Genomic DNA, 18,540 nt, shown 5'->3' with positions numbered 1-18,540 from the left:
ATTACCCAAGGGTGTAAAAGTTGATTACATGGGACGCTCAAGCCAAGTAAAGTTAATTGTTACATTGTTCTCTTAAGGTAAGATAAACAAACAGGCTGAGCACACAGGAGGATAGCAGTTTTAAGTGGCCAAGGTGTATTATTACTCTGACTGTGAGGTCCGCAAACGTTCCAGTCTCTTAGAACATAAGAGATCTTTTCCTAACATTGCATCACCACAGACTCTCCGGCTACACCCCCCTGGACAAGCTACGCTTGACCTATCTTCCTTCCACTAAGAAAGGTTTTTCTGCCAGGTCCATATTCCTGACCCGGAGCAATGGTGAGCATCATGGCTATCTGACACCACTAAATTTGAGGATGGTTTGTTAAACGGCAGCAGTAATTAGAACTGAGGCGTGAGAGAATGGGGTCGAGTGGGAGGGGTAAGGAATGGCATTTGGGAGAGTTAATGAGTGATGTGGAGGCTCCATGTATGGGAGGACAGATGTGGAATTACATGTACTTTGGATGCGTTTTTGGAGACCAGACAGAATTTGCTGCATGCCATCATACAGGGAGATGGTTTAGCAGGCCCAGCATATGCCATGACATTCGTAGTTGAAGAGGGGCCCGATCGGCCCAGCACCCCATCATGTCCCCTCCCGGCCCCAGGCGACTACATCTCCCAGCATCGCCTGCTCGGGCCGCGGGAAGGGAAAAGAAAAAAAAAAAAAAAAAAAAAAAAAAAAAAAAAGTTAAGGCCAAGCATTCCCGGAATGCGCTTCCTGCTGGCGCGGGCCGGGGGCGCGAGCCGGGCCGGGCGGGGCGGGCGGCCGCAGCCCCGGGGCGCGCAGTCAGCCGGGCCGCGGCCCCAGCATGGCCGAGCCGCTGCTCAGGAAGACCTTCTCCCGCCTGCGGGGCCGGGAGAAACTTCCCCGGAAAAAGTCAGATGCGAAGGAGCGGGGTGAGTTCGGGGGCTCACGGGGAGGTGGGAGTCCAGCCCAGCCCGGGGTCCCCAGATTCCCGGTAGGATACGCAGCGGAATCCAGGGGTAAACCAGGACCGAACCCTGCTGCAGCGGAGGGATATGGACCAAATCTCTGCAAGTTGGGGGGCCACGGACCGTTATGTGCGGCTGGTCTGAGATGCCAGCCCCGCGGATTACTTGCGAGGCCCGGCAGGGGGGCCTCTCCTCTGACAGGAAATGGGGCCTCAACGGGGAGCCTAGAGGGTGGCCGGAGGACCCACTGTGCCGCAGGGACACTGCGCGGCCAGGCGGTGGGCACTGGAAACTCTAGAGGATGAGAGATGAGGGACGCACTCCTGTACCGGAGAAAGGTACTGCGGGTCATATCTATTATTGCAACCTTTCACCACCTCAGTGCCCACATCGCACCAGAGAGTGAGGCTGCACCTACCGTGGACTGCCCCAAGAAACTGCCCTCTTTTTTCAGAAAGGGAAACAGAGGCATGTGGCTGTTGGGTGATTTGTCCAGGGCCTGTAAACTGACTTTAAACAATCCTTAGAACTATGCTGCTGATGACAGAGACCTGAAGCAGAGTGTTCGAGGGTGGAAATAGGAGGTGCTTAGATCTGGGGAGTCTACAGACAACAAAACGAGACCTTAAAGAAATGAGAGCTATATGGACGGGGCAGCGGGAAGGACTGGGAAGGAACCAGTCAAAGGGAGGCCACCACACCATGAGCCTGACCCCTCCTCCCTGGCCTTTCCCAGTGAGTCCCAAGGTTCCCAGGGCCAGAGAAGGGACCCGGGTGCCCACACATAAACACACACAGGAAATCAACCATGATGTCAGGGAGAGGATGGAGCCAAGACAGGGATGGGGTGGGGTGGTGGTGCGGGGGTGTACGGGGCACTAAGTGTAGAAATCTGGCCTGGCTGAGGAGCAGGGTACGGGAGGACTTTGGGCCAGAATTTGGAAAATGGCACAGGGGGCTGAATAAAAAAGAAAGCAGACTCCTTGTCCAATTTCTCGACCTGCCTTCAGTGCGGCAGCATCTACTGGGGCAGTGAGCTGGGCTGCAAACCCTTTTGTAGAAAACTGCTTCTCACATTGAGTCCCCTCAATAAAGCCTTGGTTGGAGGGGGGGCACATATAATCTCCTCATAAACAGGACATGGAGCCTCGGGAAAATGACTTGCTCAAGGTCACTCAGTGAGAAGTGACAGGCATCAGACTCCACACCAGGATGATGTGAGGTCTTGAGAGGGGAGACAGCGAAAATGACCTGAGGTCCCAAGCATATCTGACCTGGGCTCCAGGCTGGTTACAGTTCCCCTTGGAATACTAGGGGTCTGGGGACAGGGGACATCCAAACTAGAGACTGAGAACAGCAGGCCCCCAGGGGCGTCCTTGCTGTCAGCTGTGTTAAGGGCTGAAGTCAACTAGCTGGACTGCTGCGGTGGGGCAGAGTTGAGAGTTGGGTCTTACTCCCTTTTCCACCAGGCCGCCCAGCCCAGCGCTCAGAGCCCAGTCCCCCAGAACCAGAGCCTCAGATTCTTGAAGGGCCCCAGGCTGGAGCAGAGGGACCTCCTAGCCCCGAGGCACCACGGAGCCCAGCTCGGGGAGCTTACCTTCAAAGCCTAGAGCCCAGCAGCCGCCGGTGGGTACTAGGTGGGGCCAAGCCACCAGAGGAGATATCTTTGGGGCCTGGGACACCTAGCAGTGGAGAGCCTGCTGGGGAGATTTGGTACAACCCCATCCCTGAAGAAGACCCCAGACCACCAGCACCTGAGCCATTGGGATCAAAGCCAGCCTCCTCTGATCCAGAAGGCTCAGTCATCCAAGGTAGGCGCAAAGTGTCTTATACTCACACCCCAGACCAGGTGTGCCCAAGCCTCATACCCAGCCCCCTAGGGACCACAAGCATCATACCCCAGGCCAGGCCCTGGTCCCTGAGATTTACTCTCCCTACAGGTGCAGCCCCTACCAGCCCCCCCACCAAAACCTCCCGTACCAAGTCCCCAGGCCCTGCCAGGCGTCTCTCAATGAAGATGAAGAAGCTGCCAGAACTGCGGCGCCGCCTGAGCCTAAGAAGTACCCGAACTGGCCGGGAACGAGAGAGAACCGCCCCAGCAGGCTCTGTCATTAGTCGCTACCACCTGGACAGCAGCGTGGGGACTTCTGGGCAGGCATCAGTGGCCGGAGGCACCAGGAGCCCAAGGGGTGGGTACCTCAGCGATGGTGATTCCCCGGAGCGTCCTGGGGGACCACCATCACCCACTGCCTTCCGGCCCTATGAGGTGGGCCCATCAGCTCGGGCGCCCCCAGCTGCACTCTGGGGGCGTCTCAGCCTGCACCTGTATGGGCTGGGTGGTCTGCGGCCGACTCCGGGGGCCACTCCTCGAGATCTCTGCTGCCTTCTCCAAGTGGATGGGGTAGCTCGGGCCCGCACAGGGCCACTTCGAGGAGGACCCGACTTCCTGAGGCTGGACCACACCTTCCACTTGGAGCTGGAGGCAGCTCGGATGCTGCGGGCCCTGGTACTTGCATGGGACCCTGGTGTTAGGCGGCACCGGCCCTGCGCCCAGGGCACTGTGTTACTGCCAACCATCTTTCGAGGTAAGACAGGGGACTTCCAGGAAGGAAAAGCAAGACACAAGACCCAGCTCAGGGTATCCTGTTCTCCCACAGCACCCAGGGGGAGGGGTGGGGAGGCTGGGCTGGGCTGGGCTCCACAAGTGAGAAGTGTCCTAGACGAGGGGGGAGCTAGGCAGGACACAACGTTTGGGACAGAACTGTCTCAGTCTTTGTTGTGTCTTTAGGGTGCCAGGCCCAACAATTGGCCGTTCGTCTGGAGCCCCAAGGACTTCTTTATGCCAAGCTAACACTGTCGGAACAGCAAGAAGCCCCTGCCACAGTGGAGCCCCGTGTCTTTGGGCTCCCTCTGCAGCTACTGGTAGAACGTGAACAGTCCCCAGGCCAGGTGCCTCTTATCATCCGAAAGTGTGTGGGGCAGATCGAATGCCGAGGGCTGCGGGTGAGCACCTGTACCCACTCCTGCTACCTTTGATATGCTCCCTGGAACTCCTTCACCAACCTGAGCTGTTGTGGGATCCAACACTCCCCAAGGGGTAAAGAAATCCTCCTCCACAGCACCAGGACCCCACGGATCATCTATCCATTTTATTACGAGATCCCAGCCCTCACAAAGCTCAGTCTCCTGGAGTAAGAGAGATGACTGACAGTCCACAAATGTCAAACTTGTAGCTGGGCCAGCAGTTAAGAAAGGAGGTAGCCTAACATGGTAGTATACACCCCAGCACTAGAAACGCTAAGGCAAGATGGAGAATCCAAGGGCAGCTGAGAAACACAGTGAGACTCTTTCTCCAAAAAAAAAAAAAAAAAAAAAAAAAAAAGGGGGGGGGAGGGAGGGGACAAAGAACTGAAAGGGGGAGGGGTCTCAACAGTTTAAAGCTGGCCCTGACTTGCTTGAATTAGTCAAAGGTGGCTTCCTGGAAGATGTGAACTGTGAAGTCGGAGGAAGTGGTCCACATTGAGGGTTTAGAAAGCTAGGTTATGTGTCTGGGGTTTTTTGTGTTTTGACTGGTGCTGGGGGGTTGAACCTCATACATGCTCGGCAAGCACTCTACCATTGAGCTGTACCCCCAGCCACCTTTTTTACTTTTGGAGACAGGATTTCACCAAGGAGCCTAGGCTGGCCTTGAACACATTCTGTAGCCTATAGCCCAGGTGATTCTCCTGCCTTGGCCTCAGAATGCTGAATTACTAGGCCTGGCTTGGGGGCACTTGTGACAGTTGTTACAGCAGTTGGAAGGCAGTCAGTGACGATGCATGTGGATGGCCCCACCCTCCCAGGCCAAAACAGCCACTCTCACCCTTGTCCAGACATCCAGCCCCAATTGGACAGTCCTTGCTGCCTGTGGCTACAGGAAGACATCCTTTCTCTGTCTGTATTCCCAGGTAGTGGGCCTATACCGTTTGTGTGGCTCAGCCGCAGTGAAGAAAGAGCTTCGGGATGCCTTTGAGCAGGACAGTGCAGCTGTGTGCCTCTCTGAAGATGTATACCCCGATATCAATGTTATCACAGGTCAGCGTAGCCCCTTTCCTGTCGGCTTATTTCCCCCGACTCTTACCTCCAGGCCAGCCTGGAGGCCCCAGTGAAACCTCCTTCCTCCTGTCTGATCTTGTTTTCATTTCTTATACTCTCCCTCTTCCCACTACTACTGTCAGCCCAGTGACCCCTCTGGCTTCAGAAGCCAGGGTACCTTAACCAGAGGGGACCCTCTGTCCACAGGCATCCTCAAGGATTATCTTCGGGAGCTGCCTACTCCACTCATCACCCAGCCTCTGTATCAGGTGGTACTGGAGGCCATGGCCCAAGGACATCCAAGCAGAGCTTCCCTGGGTCCTGAGGGCACCAGAGGGCTCCTCAGCTGCCTGCCAGATGTGGAGAGAGTGAGTTGGCCCTGCTGGAACACTGGGACACAGAGCAGTTGATACCAGTGAAGTCCTTTAACCATGCCTAAGATGTGATAATCATACAGGCCCATACATCCCAACAAAGTACATGTTATTCATCTCTTAATTCCTGGGTTAGGAAATCAAGGCTCAGTTTACTGATTTGCCCAAGGTCAAACAGCCACTCTAGGCAGGCATAGTGTTACATACCTCTGCTCCTGGCACTCAAGAGTCAAAGGCAAGAAGATTTCAATTTGGAGACCAGCCTAAGCTACATAGCTAGTTCCAAGGCAGCCTGAGCTGTATAGCAAGCAAACAGGTCTGTCAACGTAACACAAGGGAAATTTCTGGCTGTGGGATCTTGGAAAAGACCTTGAAACTGTGCTTCTGTTCACCATTGAAATAAAATTCCTGCTAATACTGCCTAACACGGAGTGGGTTGGAGTTCAAGCCCTTCCATTCCAAAGCTAAATTGCCCTTGGCCTTTAACTGAATTTCAGCAAAATACATTGCTAAATACTAACACCTCCTTATGGCTATGAGAATTTGGATGTAAATTTCTCCACTCTCAGCCACCCCTATGTGTCCCCAAGTGCAACCGGCTCAGGTTTGCTCGGCTTGTGCCAACCCTGGCAACCCTCTTCACAGGCCACACTGACGCTTCTCCTGGACCACCTGCGCCTCGTTTCCTCCTTCCACACCCACAACCGCATGACCCCGCAGAACTTGGCAGTGTGCTTCGGACCCGTGCTGCTGCCAGCGAGACAGACACCCGCTCGACCGCGGCTCCGTAGCTCAGGCCCAGGCGTCACCAGTGCCGTGGACTTCAAGCGCCACATCGAAGTCCTGCATTACCTACTCCAGTCTTGGCCAGGTGAACACCGCCCGTTCTTGTCAGCCTCCCTGACAGTATACTTCCCTACTAGTCAATCATGGGCCGAACCCAAGGAAGGCCACGCCCCTTGGGGGGTTACACTTGTCAGCTTGCCTCTCAGAAGGCCAATCGGGGGCCTAGGTGCTACTTCCGAGCATCACATCTCATAGCTGTCCCTGTGAACCCCGCAGATACCCGCCGTCCCCCAGAGGTCCCGGACGTTGCACCTTATTTGCGGCCCAAACGACAGCCGCCGCTGCACTTGCCACTGGCGGGCCCCGAAGTAGTGACTCGACCCCGAGGTCGCGGAGGCCCCGAAAGTCCTCCAAGCAACCGCTACGCGGGCGACTGGAGTGTGTGTGGAAGAGACTTACTACCCCGTGGGCGGGACTTCCTGTCCGGGCCTGACTATGACCACGTGACAGGCAGTGACAGCGAGGAAGATGATGATGAGACCGGGGAGCAGAGGGGCACTACTGACTTTGAAGATGAGTTTGATGCACCTTTCAACCCACACCTTAATCTCAAAGACTTTGATGCCCTCATCCTGGATCTGGAGAGAGAACTCTCCAAGCAGATCAATGTGTGCCTCTGAGCCTTCGAAGCAGGTGCTGGACTCTGGTTATTAAGGAATTACTTCCTGGTTGCTAAGGACCAGGCTCTGGTTACTGGTGACTGGGTACCAAGTCGCTAAGACAGTGACGACCTAAAAGGACCTGACCAGAGTTACTCAGGCTGAGCTCCTGGTTGCTAAGGAGTTGCCAAGGGACCAGTCTCCCGTGCTAAGAATCATTCCCAGCTTCTAGTGCCATTGTTTGGGCCCTAGTTGCAAAGACCAGGCTCTTGGCATTTTAAGCACTGATGCCATGGCCCCTCCCTTGAGCACCGGGGCTTCTCTTTGCTGTTGGAGACAGTACTGCTTGCTAGGCTGCCTCACTTGCCTCCCTTTGTTGGGGAACGCCAATTACTGTGAGCATCACCCTGGGATATTGAGACATCCCTATTCAACCCTCTTGCTGCTGCCAACCAAACCAGTATTAGCATTGAGCACTACACTCTGTCTCCCCCTCCCCTGAAGTATCTAAGGATAATCATGAGGTTCTTCGTAGGGGATGCAGCCCCAGACTTGGCCTCCAGCTGTGAAAGGGCAGCTTGGGATTTACTCTAATCCTCTCTTCTGGGGAAAACCGCCAAGATGAACCTCCAACCTGCAAATGGAGACACAGTCTGGCCCTTCCTTTCCCAAGAAAGCCCATCCCCACCCCTGAAAAACTGAGCACTTAACCCCTCCCCTTTGGAGGGACCCCACCTGAGGTATCAGGCTAGGGGCACTTTTGGTACGGAAAATATTTATTGCCTCCATGCATGTGTGTGTCTGTGTGAGGACTCGTGTGCACTGGCCTGTCTGGAGTGGGCATGTGGAACTCTTTCAGGGACCATAGAGTGGGACAGTATTTGCCATCCCCAGGTATCCCCAAGCCCCCGGTGATCAAATGGGAGAATTAGGTCCCCTGAGGTCTCCCGCTTCTTTCCACTCCTTCCATCTTTGTGGACAATAAATAAACCAGTATACACGTGACATGACCGAGTCCTTGGGCTCATGTAGCCAAGAGATTTATTCAGAGGGAGAAAGGTGTACAGCTGGGCTTGTGGAAAGAACTGCTCCTCAGGTGCCTCTTTGAGCTTTGATCTCTGCATTCCCCACTCAGAAGGTTGTAGACTTGTTGGACCTTGAGAGACAATCTCAGAGAGGGCAAGGGTGAAAATTCTAGATAGGCCAGCCCGGCATAGTCCAGGCTCAGAGAGGCGAGCACACTAACCCACTCGCAGGCCCTACACAGAAATGGAGCCATCTCTGAAATCTGTCCTCCCGATCAGGATGTTGACCACAACTGCATGGCCTGCCCGGCACAGTTGCTGGCCTTCACGAAGTACCTTGACTACTTGATCCTCATTGTCCCGTGAGAGCATCAATCCCTGCGCCCCCAGGCCTATGGCTGCCTTGTGATAATCTAAAAGAAAATAAGTCAGACAGTAACAGAAGGCCCATCAAGGAGAACAACAAAAGCCCACCTGGACCTAAAATATTCTGACCCCTCACCAGTGTAAGCCAGGCCACAGGCCACGTCACTGCCCAACCTGGGCACCTGTTCCCGAGAAATCTGGGTCCAACCTGCATCATTCCCTATCAAGGCCATCACTGGTATCTGTAGAAAAAAAGGTCAGGCAACAGCCATCAATCCAAAGGTCTGTCCAGCCACAAGACAGGACCTGTGGCCCACTGAGGAAGCACCCCCTTGCCCCCCACTGACATATCCCAGAACCCTGGGCATAAGCTTCCCTCAGGGCAGCCCAGTCACCTTGTGTCTGACGAATGTGTCAAACTCGATGAGGCTGTAGCCAAAGGCTCCATCCCCAAACAGGCACCAGACCTGGTAAGGGGGGGACCCAGGGCAGTTAGGGTAGTTCACAGCCCAGAAAGCGGCTAGTCTCCCACATCCAATGCCTCACCTCGGCATCCGGCTGACACAGCTTAGCCCCAAGTGCAAAACCTGCACCAACTCCCAGAGTCCCAAAGGCTCCTAGGAAGATAAGAGTACATTGCTGTGAAGGGTCCATGTAGTGCAAGCTGGCTCAGGTGTGGGCCTTTCCTTACCAGGATCAAGCCAGCGCAGGGGCCCCCGGGGCTGTACCAAATAGGCGGCAGTGGCCACAAAGTCCCCGCCATCAACCACAAGAAGCGCATTGTCAGGCAGAGCCTCCTCCACCTGCTGTAACACCCGCACTGGGTTCAGGTGCTGAGACACGGGCATTCCAGCCTTGTCCCTGCAACAGGACAATGGAAGTCAGTGGGACCGGCTGGCAACAGCCCCCTCCACTCCTTACCCTTACCGTGCCCACTCTACCCAAACTGACCGATAAGTCTGCTCTTTCTGCCGGTCAGCATTCCTAAGCTCCTCAGCCCAATCTGAGGCCCACATCTGGCCCTGAAGGCCTTCCACCAGCTTGAGCATGAAGGAACCCACGTCTCCTAGAAAAGGAAGAAAGCACAGCTGTAGGGCCAGCTACACAGCAGCATCTTCTTCCTGCCCTTCCAGCATCAGAGGCCCAAATATAACAGGAAGCATCTAGGAAGACAGCAGGACTGGAGGCAGTCTCAGGACAAAGCCGGTAAGAGAACTGGTGAGGGTGTCTTGGTGAGATGGAAGGCAAGACCTTGCAAATGAGGTGTAGGGAAGTTGCAAACATAAGCTGGCCTCATTACCTCTCTGCCCCTCATACCCAAGAAGCACCAAGTCCTGAGAACTCTGCCTCCAAAATATGTCACCCACCAAGGACGTCTTTTAAGCTGAAGCACATGGGCACTCACAACAATCACTGGATGGGTGACGGCTTTCTTTCTCATCATTCCTCTTGAGAAATGAGCAGACACACATTCAGAGATGTGGCTTCTCACCCAGTCTGTCCCCATATCAATGGTCATGTAATGTCCTGCCCCCAAACCCAGCCTATTACATTTCTGATACCAGGGACCAAACCCAGGGGCTGGGGCATCCCAGGTAAACACTCCAGCACTTAAAAAAAAAAAAAAAGAAGTGTTACATTTTATTTATTTATTTATTTTTGCTTTTTAGAGACAGGCTTTCTCTGTGTAGCTTTGGAGCCTATCCTGGCACTCGCTCTGTACACAAGGCTGGCCTCTAACTCACAGAGATCCACCTGCCTCTGCCTCCCACATGCTGGGATTTAAAGGCATGTGCCACCAACACTTGGCTGTTACATTTATTTACCTACTGTGTGTGTATACTGGGGGGGGGGGAAGCAACATGGAGAGTGTAGGAGTCTTTCTTTCTACTGTGTAGGTTTGGGGCTCAAATTCAAGTCATCGGGTTGGCAATAAGTGCCTTTACCTTCTCCATAGCTTGTCAGTCCTATTTTGGTGGTGTTTTTTGTTTGTTTGTTTGTTTGTTTTGTTTTGTTTAATTTCCTTGTTAATTTTGTTTTGCTTTTTTTGTTTGTTTGTTGTGGGTTTTTTTGTTTGTTTGCTTGTTTGTTTTGTTTCTTGGTTTTTCAAGACAGGGTTTCTCTGTGTAGTTTTGGTGCCTGTCCTGGAACTAGCTCTTGTAGACCAGGTTGGTCTCAAGCTCAGAGATCCACCCTCTGAGTTCAAGTCCAGCCTGATCTACATAATGAGTTCCAAGACAGCCAGTGCTTCATAGTGAGACCCTGTTTCCAAACAAACAAGCAAAACCCAAGTGTGCACTACCATGTGTGACCTTAGTTTGAGATAGGTCTTGCTAAAAAAAGTTACACGGGCATCTAACAAACAGCCAATCGTCTGGCGTCTGGCCTCTGGCCTCCCTCCCCCCAAGTAGCTGGAATCACAGGCATGCGGCATCACCCCCAGTTTGTACAGCTCCTTTTATCAGTGCCTCTCTGCCTCAGCGTGCCCACTCCCACCTGACACCCACCAACTTCCAGAAGGGACCTTCCCCAACACGCAGGGTGATACCAATTCTCTGGCTAAATCCAAAGGATCCTATTGCCTATGCTACAGGAGAGGCTGTATCCTTAGAACAGTGGACAAGAGTATAGCATGGAAAGAAGACAAAAATCAGGAGAATTAGAATAACAGAGAGGGTCAGGGGCCAGCGGCTAGCTGAAAGCAACAGGCAGCATTCATGAGTTGATCACATGCAAAACCTCCCTTTGTTCCTTCAGAAATACCCATCAGTTTCAAGCCAGATATGTCTCAGTTTGCCCAAGTGTCCCCTGGTGCAGGGTCCAGACCTGACATTAATTCAAGCTAGCTGCAAGAGAGAGGCAAGACGAAAAGAGGCCATGCACATGGTGGGGACTCTCGGGGTATGCTCACCCTGCACAGCCTCCTGGGGCTTCCAGAAGACGTCTGAGTTGAGCAACATATCATCCCGGTTCCGATTGACAATGATGATTTTGCTCTTGCGGTTGAGGACACGACCATATGACAGGCGGAAATCACACACAGCTCCTGGGATGATTGGCATGGTGTCAGTAGATACTATCTCAGTCCTGATCAACTGTGGTACACTGAATGTACAATGGTCCCCAATCCTCACTGTCCCTACATCTGTACCACTTGCAGAGGCCTCACAGCTGTTTACATTTACTGGAGCGGAGAGGCCTGCACACGCCATGACCAAAGACAGCTTGCAGGGGTGGATTTTCTCCTCCCACTATGTGGGTTCCAGGGATCAAACTCAGGTTATCAGGCTTAGCAACAAGCACTTTTACCCAATAAGCCATCTAGCCAGCATGACTTGGCAGTTCTTGATTCTGGGCAGGCCTCCTGAATGGCTCTGATCAAGAAACCATGGCAAAAGCAACAGTGTGCCATACTGAGACAAGGTTTCAAGAGGTCATGGGGTTGAGGTTTCTGTAGCTGCAGCTCAGACTACTCACTTAACATACATAAGGCCTGAATTCTAGCCTCAACACCACAAAGAAGGAAGGAAAACAAAACAAAACAAAACGTGACCCAACTGGGCTGGTCTGCTGGGAGGGCCACAGATGGAGACTCAGTTACCCAACCTGAGACCTAGATTAGCCACTAAAAAGACCTCCTACCCCTCACCTTGGCTCATGTATGAGCCCAGCCAATCAGAGAATTCCTACCTAAACTACTAGTGAGATGTAAGCAATCATGAACTCCTCATAAGTCACTGAATATGGGACACCATTACAGTGCTGAACAGCCTATCAATGTCTCAGTCAGTAACAGGACACACACACACACACACACACACACAAATGTGGTCTTGTGAATGACAATGGCCCAGCAGTTTCCCAGCCATCCACTGGCCTGTGTACACACAATCAAAATCCACATAAGGAAACCACTTAATGACACATTTCCCAGAATGCATTCTGTCATTAAGCAGTACACAGTTGTACAGAGCAAGACTGATAGGGTACACCTGTCATGTGACTGACAGAATACAAAATTGTTTGTGTAAGATACAGTAAGTGCCCACAGTGTATGCTTCCTCTGGGGGAAGCTGGGTCACAGCACAAAGCTGCAGTCCGGGGTGAGTTTGCATATTCAGGCTTGCTCAAAGGCCTTAAAGAAAGGAAGGGGTAGGTGCAGAGGAAGACCTCAGATGGGAAGAGGACGGGCAAGGTTGGAGATGAAGGGAAGAAGAGGCTGAGCCCACCTGCCAGGACAACAACATCTGCTTTCTTCAGGGCAGCACTGCGGTTCTGCCGGATGTGGAGAGGGTGGTTGCGGCCCAGCAGCCCCCGAGACATCCCTCCCAGGAAGCAAGGGACACCGAGGGTCTCCACAGCAGCCCTGGGGAAGTCCAGATAGAGCAGATGTCAATGTGACCAAGGCCACTAGAACACCAGGGACCAAGACGACAATTCTAAGACAGGGTGAGAACTCCTCACCTAAGCTTGGTGGCAGGGGTCGGGGGCAGCAGGGCCTGGCTCCCAAGCACCAGCAGGGGTCTCTTGGCCCGACTCAGGATCTCCACACACCGCTGGACCTGGGAGGACGGGTAGAGATCAAAGGGCTGTCCCACAGTCTGCCAGTACAGCTAGCAGGTCATAGCACTTGCCTGGAGAGCCTGAGTTGAGTACCCAGAACTCATGTAAAGACAGAAAGAATCAACTCCACAAAGCTGTACTCTGACCTCCACAAGCAAGCAGTGGTACACACATAAGACCACCACACATATGTTTTTAAAAATTTTTAAAGGGCCATCTTGGGGTCCCCACCAGCCCACAAGATTTAGGTCCAGCACTGGCCCAGAGAGAAGATCTCAAGGCGTTGCCAAGTAGGGGTCTCTAGCCAAGAAAGAAAGTTGACTCACTTGCTGGGGAGACGCCTGAGGAATGTTCAAGGGCAGAGGTCCCTCAGGACGAGGCTCCCAAGCTCCAGCAAAGAGGTTGGTCAGGCAGTTCTGTAAGTACCTGTGAGAACGCGGAGGGACCAGTTACCAAGGTTAATACAGGACTCTGGAGGCTGAGTCAAGCAAGAGGCCAGGAAAGGAATCAAGGAGGAGAAATCATGACACAGAGACACTAGGCTATGTCACTAGCTGCTTATTTGTCCTGTCAGGTAGTCACCCTAATTTGACATAGCTCCCAGACACATAATACAAGCAGAGAATACCAGCACAGAAACTGGAGCTGTGGGTTAGACCCTGCCTCTACAGTATCCCAGCTATGTGACTTGGGTCAGTTCCTTCACCATTTTGCGAAAGTTTCTATAGCTACCCTCTTAGGCTGTGAGGTATGTTGTGGTCTGGGAGTGTGGCTCAGTGGTAAATCCCTTGCCTAGTGTAATGTGAAGCCTTAGGTTCTATCTCCAACCCCAGAAGGGAAGGAGGCAAACACTTTGCAAAATGTTCTGTCTGTGGGAGTTATTGTCACCCATTCACTTATTGCAGTGCCTCTTTGTCTCCGACTAACTGGGCCCCAGGCCTTGAGTTTCCAAGGCCCAGTGACACAAAAAGAAATCCTGCTTAAGGCGTTGCCCTCAAGGAACACTCCATCTCACTAAAGAAAGACACGTGAGTGTCCGCAGGAAGCAATGAGAGTGCAGAGCCAAAGCTGCTTTGTCTGCGAGAGCCAAGACTGCAGGGAATTAAGATGAGGCCAAGAACGTGGGAAGCCATGGGGACACGGGGTAAAAAGGAGAGGCAATCCAGCAGCAGAGACACTGATGCAAGGAGACTGACACCAACTGAGAGGCAGCATGGGCTACAAAGCTAACTCCTATCTCATAAACACCAATACAAATAAAAATACATAAAGGGGAGGCAGGGAAAGAGCCAGCCTTCTAAGTGACACTGAGAGAGAAGACACAGAGAGAAGAGGACAAGATGACTGGCAGGCCAGGGGGCCTTAAGAACAAGACTATGGACAGGCATGGGGCACGAGTCTGTGATCCCAGCATTTGGGAGGCTGAGAGGGGAGGATTTTCAAGTTCCTGAACAGCCTGAGCTACACAGAGCTCTGGGCCTGAATGAGTTACATAGCAAGACCATAGAACAACATCACTTTTGCTTGATCTGGTCCTCAAAACAATTCTCACACACCAGAGCACAGGAACCTGAATGTCTTGTCCAATGATGACATTCAATGCCTATCCTGTTATCTTGCACAGAGATCTGGCCCACTAAATACCTGGGAGGGGAGAGGCAAGAACAAGCACAGGGAGAACACAGAGAAGCTCAGGAATGAGGAGGTGACAGAGGTGGAGAAACAGGAGAAAGAAAGGGGACAAAGTGGAACCTCACAACCTCTGTGCCTACCCCTCTCCTCTCCCTGGTCACAGAGGCCATGCCTTGCTTTCCCAAACCTACTAAGGTCCCTCAGGACCTTTACACATGCACTGCTTTTACATGGACTGTTCTCCCCACAGCTGACTCCTCCGAGTTCAAGTGTACTCAATGAATGAGTCCAGGAAGGAGGGGCGCATATGGGGAGAAAACTGCAAAAGGGCAGAAGATGGAAGAGCTGTGTAGCGGCGAGGGCAGCACTCACCAGAAGACCACTCGACCCATGAGGCCCTTGGGCAACTTGGCGGGCACCATCTCCTTCTCCACCATGAAGTAGGGATATAGCACATCGAGAGGCAGCTCCACAAACACTGGACCTGCATGGATAGGAAGACTCGGAGCCTATAGCACTGCTGCAACAACTGCTGAACCTCAGGGACTCATTACTGTCCAGCTCTCTCCTCCACCTACCTGGGGTGCCTGACTGGGCAGCAGCCACTGCAGCCCTTAGGGTAGGTACAATGTCTCGTACTGTCCGCACAGATGCACAAAACTTGCAGAGCGGCCTGAACAGAGACATCTGATCAATGGCCTGGAGTGCTCCCCGTTTCTGGCAGAGAAGGGGTGGGATGGTTATCAGGCAAGTTTAAGAAGCTTTCCTGGGGACCCTGTCCACCCTGAAGGACTAGGCACCTGCAGCAGGGTGCTGGCAGCCCCACCCAGGAGCAGGACTGGGGACTGTGCCACCTGAGCATTCTTCACTGCAGTCACTGTGTTAGTGAGACCAGGGCCAGCCGTCACTGCTGCCACGCCCACTGTCCCTGGAAGACAGAGCTGATGACAATGATGCCACCCTCCCAGCCATCAACCTATCCCCAACCTCCCGGCCTCTCATTCATACGTATAACTGTCCTGCCAGCCCCCAGCCCTCTCTATAGCACCCTTACCAGTCAGGCGGGCCACAGCATCAGCAGCAAAGACAGCAGTGACCTCGTGGCGTGTGTCTACTACACGGATGCCCAGCTTCTCACAGGCTACCAGCAGTGGGGAAATGTGCCCACCAACCAGTGTGAAGACAAAGCGTACACCATGGGCCCTGAGCACAGCCGCCACACTCTCTCCACCATGCCGGATGCTTGTCTTGTCCACCTGGGCCAGGGGAGGTGAGGAACAAGACAGTCACAGGCCAGCCCAGGAGCAGGTATGAGAACAGGCAGGAGCAGAGTCAGAGAACAGAGAACGTAGATGCTGGTTAGAGACCACACAATACCCAATATTCAGAGACGAGTACACTGTCTTAGCAAATCTTACCATTCTCTCTTCCCTACAGCTAAGGACACCAAGACTTGCCCAAGTGATAGAGTCTGACAGATCCCATGTTCTTTTTGCAACAGCACTGGGGATTGAACCCAAGGCACAGGCCATGTTAGACATGTTAGAGCTGTATCATTAGCCTTTTTGCTTTTTGAGATGAGGTCTCACTAGACTTCCCAGAATGGCTTTGAACCCTTTGTGTAGCCTAGGCAGAGCTTGAACCTGTGGTTATCTTTTCCCAGCCTACCAAGTAGCAGGCTAACATAGGGCCTATGTTCTTTAAGTGCCTCAGGAGATGACACTGCCTGTCCAGAGGTACTCGGCCAGCGAGGAGAAAAGGAGGGCAGATCTACAGAACCAGAGGGAGCTTGGCAAGAGGCAGAAGGCCCCTAGCTTGGCCTCGTGCCTGCTTTTTTCTGGTACCTCTGCAGAGCACCACACCTGGAGTGCTAATTCCATCCTATTGCCTCCCTCTCCACTCATGAGGCTTGTGTCCAGTTGACAGGCTGCCAGCAGCCACATGCCTAGCACGGAAGTGCTTCCTGGCACAGACTGCCCAGAGCATCCAAGCCTCAGCAGCCTCACAGCTTCCAATGGCCACACTCCTCAAGGTCAGTGTCAACTCCACTAGGAAAGAAAGGGCTGGGATGGGAGCGAGAATTTCTCAAATGGAACAAGTGGTTTAGAGTATGACTTTTGGGGTCAGCTCTTTCCAAGTCTATTATCTAGAGCAAATACTAAACTTTTCTGTGGATCATTTTCCTCTTGCAGGCTCAAGGACAGACACGATAACTACTTTGATGAAGGTGGTAAGAGATATGTTAAGAAGGCCCCTCCCTCGGAAGAACGTTGAACCTCTTGGGTGGCTTAGGATCAGAGTTCAGTCCCTCCCCTGCCTACTTTCAGCCCACCAGTCCCATTATGTTTATAAAGCCTGCTCTGTTAAAATGACTCAGACCCCTGGGTATGGAGGTAGGTGGAGTGTGTGCTGTCCAGACACCCACAGTTTCCCCATTTTCTCTACTAGATACAAAGTCCAAGACCCATACTATATACAGTGTAGCAAAGGAACAAGGCTCTCTGAAGAATCTCCCAACCACTCTGGACTAGTTGGGACTCGCTTTCTCCACCTGTACCGTCGATGAGCTGGAGGAGCTCCTTCAGTCCCCTCCTCCTAACCCCTAGCCCTCCTCCCGCCCTAAGCACCTTGTGCATCAGCTGATAGAAGAGCCCCAGCCTGTGAACGGTGCCCAGCACAGCAGCTACGAGCGTCCCAAACGCCAGGAGCAGGAACGAGGGGAAGAAACCCCCGGCAGGTGCGGCGGCCGTGGGAGTCTCCATGAGGTAGAACCTAAGTAAAATAGCGCAGAGCCAGAACCTGAGCACTATAATCCGGAAGCAGGATCGTCCGCCCCATCCTGAGACACGCCCCGACCTGCCACGCCCCGCCCACAGACGCATCTAGGTTAGGCTGAGGCCACGCCCCTAGCGAGGCTAATCCCGCCCCCTGACGTCACCACCTCCAATCTAAACGTAGGCCCACGCAGGTCAAGCCGATCGCAGCGACATCGAAACAGAGTTGTGGTCCCCACTTACCTATTTATTAGTAAACCCGTGGGGATCCCCGCCCTCCTCATCACAGCACTCGGCCTCGGCGGAGAGCCCGCCCACGCTTACTGCATGGAGTCGTAAGGCCACACCCCCGCCGGATCGCGCAGCCCAGGACACGCCCCCCAGCCTAATTCTTGACCTTTGGCTTTCGGCGAGGTCACATTGCAGTAGGAAGCTGCGCCAACGCCACTACACAGACATGCCCTGCCCGCCAGGCCCTATGACCTTTGCCTATAGGAAACGTCACTGACTCCAGAGGAACTCGGACACCCCTGGGTCACGTGGTTCGGGCGCGCGCAGTGATGCCCATTGCGCCCATTTGGTTCAGCAGCGCCCCGTAGTCCGGCGCGACGCGCGTGCGCCGAAGTGTAGTCTCGCTGGATGTCACCCGAAAAAGCCGTTCATCATTGGTCGCTTCTCTCTCCTGTCTCCAATTGGCTGACTGCGCCCTACACCCACCCACCCCCCCACACACACACACACACTCAAGCCGGTCCCGGTCCCTTAGGCCTGTCCCTTCCTGATCCGCAGTAGCTCTGCATGATGCTTGCGGGAATCCCTAGTGCTTTCTGCAAGCCTCATTCCAGATGTCCAGCACCTTTTATACACTCTGATCTACCCCACAAGTCCCTTTCCCCAATTTATGTCTTTTTCTTCTGTGACTTACTGAGTTTAATCAAGGCTATCTGTGTGACCAAAGGTTTCAAAGCTATCTCCTGGAGCCTGGGCTTATCAATGATATTTAACAAGAGACAATGTAAACCGGGTGTGTTGGCGCACGCCTTTAGTTCCACCACTCCGAGGGCAGAGGCAGGAGGATCTCTGTGAGTTCCTGCACATGTGTGTATATACACAAACACACATAGGCCAACCTGGTCTACATAGAGAGTTCCAGACCAGGCAGGACTGCATAGGGACCAAGCAAAAATCATAATTGGACTGGCTGTGTCACGTCCACGAGTTAGCATTCCATAGCCCTTTTCCCTATCTTTTGGCTCTTATATTTCCACTCCTTTTTCAGGGTTCTCAGGCCTTTGCAGAACACAAT

The 18,540-nt window shown here is 53.2% G+C and overlaps 2 protein-coding genes across 4 annotated transcripts; one reads left to right on the top strand and one right to left on the bottom strand.

Moving 5' to 3' along the window:
* The first annotated feature begins 778 nt into the window (after nt 1-778).
* Syde1 (synapse defective Rho GTPase homolog 1) lies at nt 779-7,879 on the top strand. 2 transcript variants are annotated; one of them, XM_027419479.2, is made up of 9 exons: nt 803-945; nt 1,509-1,716; nt 2,451-2,792; nt 2,922-3,566; nt 3,770-3,984; nt 4,929-5,055; nt 5,263-5,423; nt 6,075-6,300; nt 6,492-7,879. In XM_027419479.2, the coding sequence occupies exons 2-9, from the start codon at nt 1,626-1,628 to the stop codon at nt 6,893-6,895; spliced, it is 2,211 nt and encodes a 736-aa protein (XP_027275280.1). In that variant the 5' UTR covers nt 803-945; nt 1,509-1,625; the 3' UTR covers nt 6,896-7,879. The 2 variants fall into 2 exon arrangements, with proteins under 2 accessions (XP_027275281.1, XP_027275280.1); XM_027419480.2 differs by lacking the exon at nt 1,509-1,716 and having other exon boundaries at nt 779-945.
* Nucleotides 7,880-7,881: 2 nt separating this feature from the next.
* Ilvbl (ilvB acetolactate synthase like) lies at nt 7,882-17,846 on the bottom strand. 2 transcript variants are annotated; one of them, XM_027419482.2, is made up of 16 exons: nt 17,718-17,846; nt 17,088-17,232; nt 15,515-15,716; nt 15,261-15,388; nt 15,039-15,177; nt 14,833-14,944; nt 13,155-13,254; nt 12,730-12,827; nt 12,495-12,631; nt 11,177-11,311; nt 9,217-9,331; nt 8,957-9,126; nt 8,812-8,882; nt 8,661-8,732; nt 8,402-8,507; nt 7,882-8,312 (listed from the first exon to the last, which is right to left on the bottom strand). In XM_027419482.2, exons 2-16 carry the CDS (start codon nt 17,220-17,222, stop codon nt 8,134-8,136), a joined length of 1,899 nt encoding a protein of 632 aa, XP_027275283.1. In that variant the 5' UTR covers nt 17,223-17,232; nt 17,718-17,846; the 3' UTR covers nt 7,882-8,133. The 2 variants fall into 2 exon arrangements, with proteins under 2 accessions (XP_027275283.1, XP_027275282.1); XM_027419481.2 differs by having other exon boundaries at nt 17,478-17,825.
* Nucleotides 17,847-18,540: the final 694 nt, after the last annotated feature.

Source organism: Cricetulus griseus, chromosome 5 (assembly GCF_003668045.3).
Source record: "Cricetulus griseus strain 17A/GY chromosome 5, alternate assembly CriGri-PICRH-1.0, whole genome shotgun sequence".
NCBI lineage: Eukaryota > Metazoa > Chordata > Mammalia > Rodentia > Cricetidae > Cricetulus > Cricetulus griseus.
Note: the sequence above shows the minus strand (reverse complement) of the source record. Positions and strands in the feature narration are given on the sequence as shown.

Coding starts and splice junctions, on each gene's coding strand:
- Syde1 (XM_027419479.2), top strand. CDS start 1,626: ATGGACGGGGCAGCGGGAAGGACTGGGAAGGAACCAGTCAAAGGGAGG. Junction 3,567..3,769: donor ACTGCCAACCATCTTTCGAG/GTAAGACAGGGG, acceptor TTGTGTCTTTAG/GGTGCCAGGCCCAACAATTG. Junction 5,424..6,074: donor GCCTGCCAGATGTGGAGAGA/GTGAGTTGGCCC, acceptor CCCTCTTCACAG/GCCACACTGACGCTTCTCCT.
- Ilvbl (XM_027419481.2), bottom strand. CDS start 17,518: ATGAGGAGGGCGGGGATCCCCACGGGTTTACTAATAAATAG. Junction 13,255..14,832: donor ATGGGTCGAGTGGTCTTCTG/GTGAGTGCTGCC, acceptor GCGTTCTCACAG/GTACTTACAGAACTGCCTGA. Junction 8,883..8,956: donor CCTGCGCTGGCTTGATCCTG/GTAAGGAAAGGC, acceptor TTATCTTCCTAG/GAGCCTTTGGGACTCTGGGA.